The following is an 869-nucleotide window of genomic DNA, read 5'->3' on the forward strand; positions in this document are numbered from 1 at the left end:
TGTGCCATTCTGCATTGACATTGATATGGAGAGGGGGTGTCCATCTTATAGGGGGGAGGGGGAAGTAGACCCTCTGTCAGGTTTTTAGGGGGGTTATTTAATAAGGGGGACACTGATGATGAACACGTACGGTACATGTGCGGAGGGATGTTAAAGTCGCACTAACACAGATCCGTCTCCCCTCCCCCGCAGATCATGTCCACCCTCTTCCCTTCGCTCTTCCCACAAGTCACCGACTCCCTGTGGTTTAACCTGGACCGGCCCTGTGTGGACGAGAATGAGTTACAGCAGCAGGAACAGCAGCACCAGGCCTGGGTGAGTCCAAGGTCCTCCCCCCTGATACCCCCCCCCCCCTTCCCTATGCCGTAACACTGTGCTGGTATTTTCCCTCCTGCAGCTGCAGAGCATAGCGGAGAAAGACAACAACCTGGTCCCCATAGGGAAGCCGGCCTCCGAGGTAAGACAACGGATCTTAAAGGGAACCTGTCATTAGGCAGACTGATAAAACCAACACAGCCACCTGATGATAGGAGAGACTTGTACATATCTCTGCTCTGGCACAGGGTCAGGGGGCAGATTTTAAGAGACCTTTTAGGTTGGTGACAGGGTCTCTTTAAATAGACAATGTCCCTTTGTCCATTCAAGGCCCGCCCCCTTGCAGAGGAAGGTATTCCTGCACATAATGGAGCGGGCCCTTCGTGTATGGGGAACCTCCGCCATGTGCCAGTGCGTGGGCCAAAAGTGGTCAATCTCCAGGTCATGTGGAGAGGGGGAAGTGATGTCATCTACCCAGGTAGGACTCCTGCAGTGTGGAGGCAGACAGGGGGTATAGATTGTCGCCTTGCCAGGGGTGGTCGGGTTCGCCTTGC

The 869-nt window shown here is 54.5% G+C and overlaps 1 protein-coding gene across 1 annotated transcript in view; it reads left to right on the forward strand.

Moving 5' to 3' along the window:
- The window catches only part of ANAPC15 (anaphase promoting complex subunit 15), a 3,600-nt gene that overhangs the window by 1,001 nt on the left and 1,730 nt on the right, over positions 1-869 (forward strand). Inside the window, exons 2-3 of the mRNA XM_018574359.1 lie at positions 193-315; positions 398-457. Of these exons, the coding sequence (XP_018429861.1) occupies positions 196-315; positions 398-457 (180 nt within the window). The 5' untranslated portion in view covers positions 193-195. The remainder of the gene's footprint in view (positions 1-192; positions 316-397; positions 458-869) is intronic.

The sequence above is a fragment of the Nanorana parkeri genome, unplaced genomic scaffold (genome assembly GCF_000935625.1).
Source record: "Nanorana parkeri isolate BGI_ZX_2015 unplaced genomic scaffold, ASM93562v1 scaffold2897, whole genome shotgun sequence".
NCBI lineage: Eukaryota > Metazoa > Chordata > Amphibia > Anura > Dicroglossidae > Nanorana > Nanorana parkeri.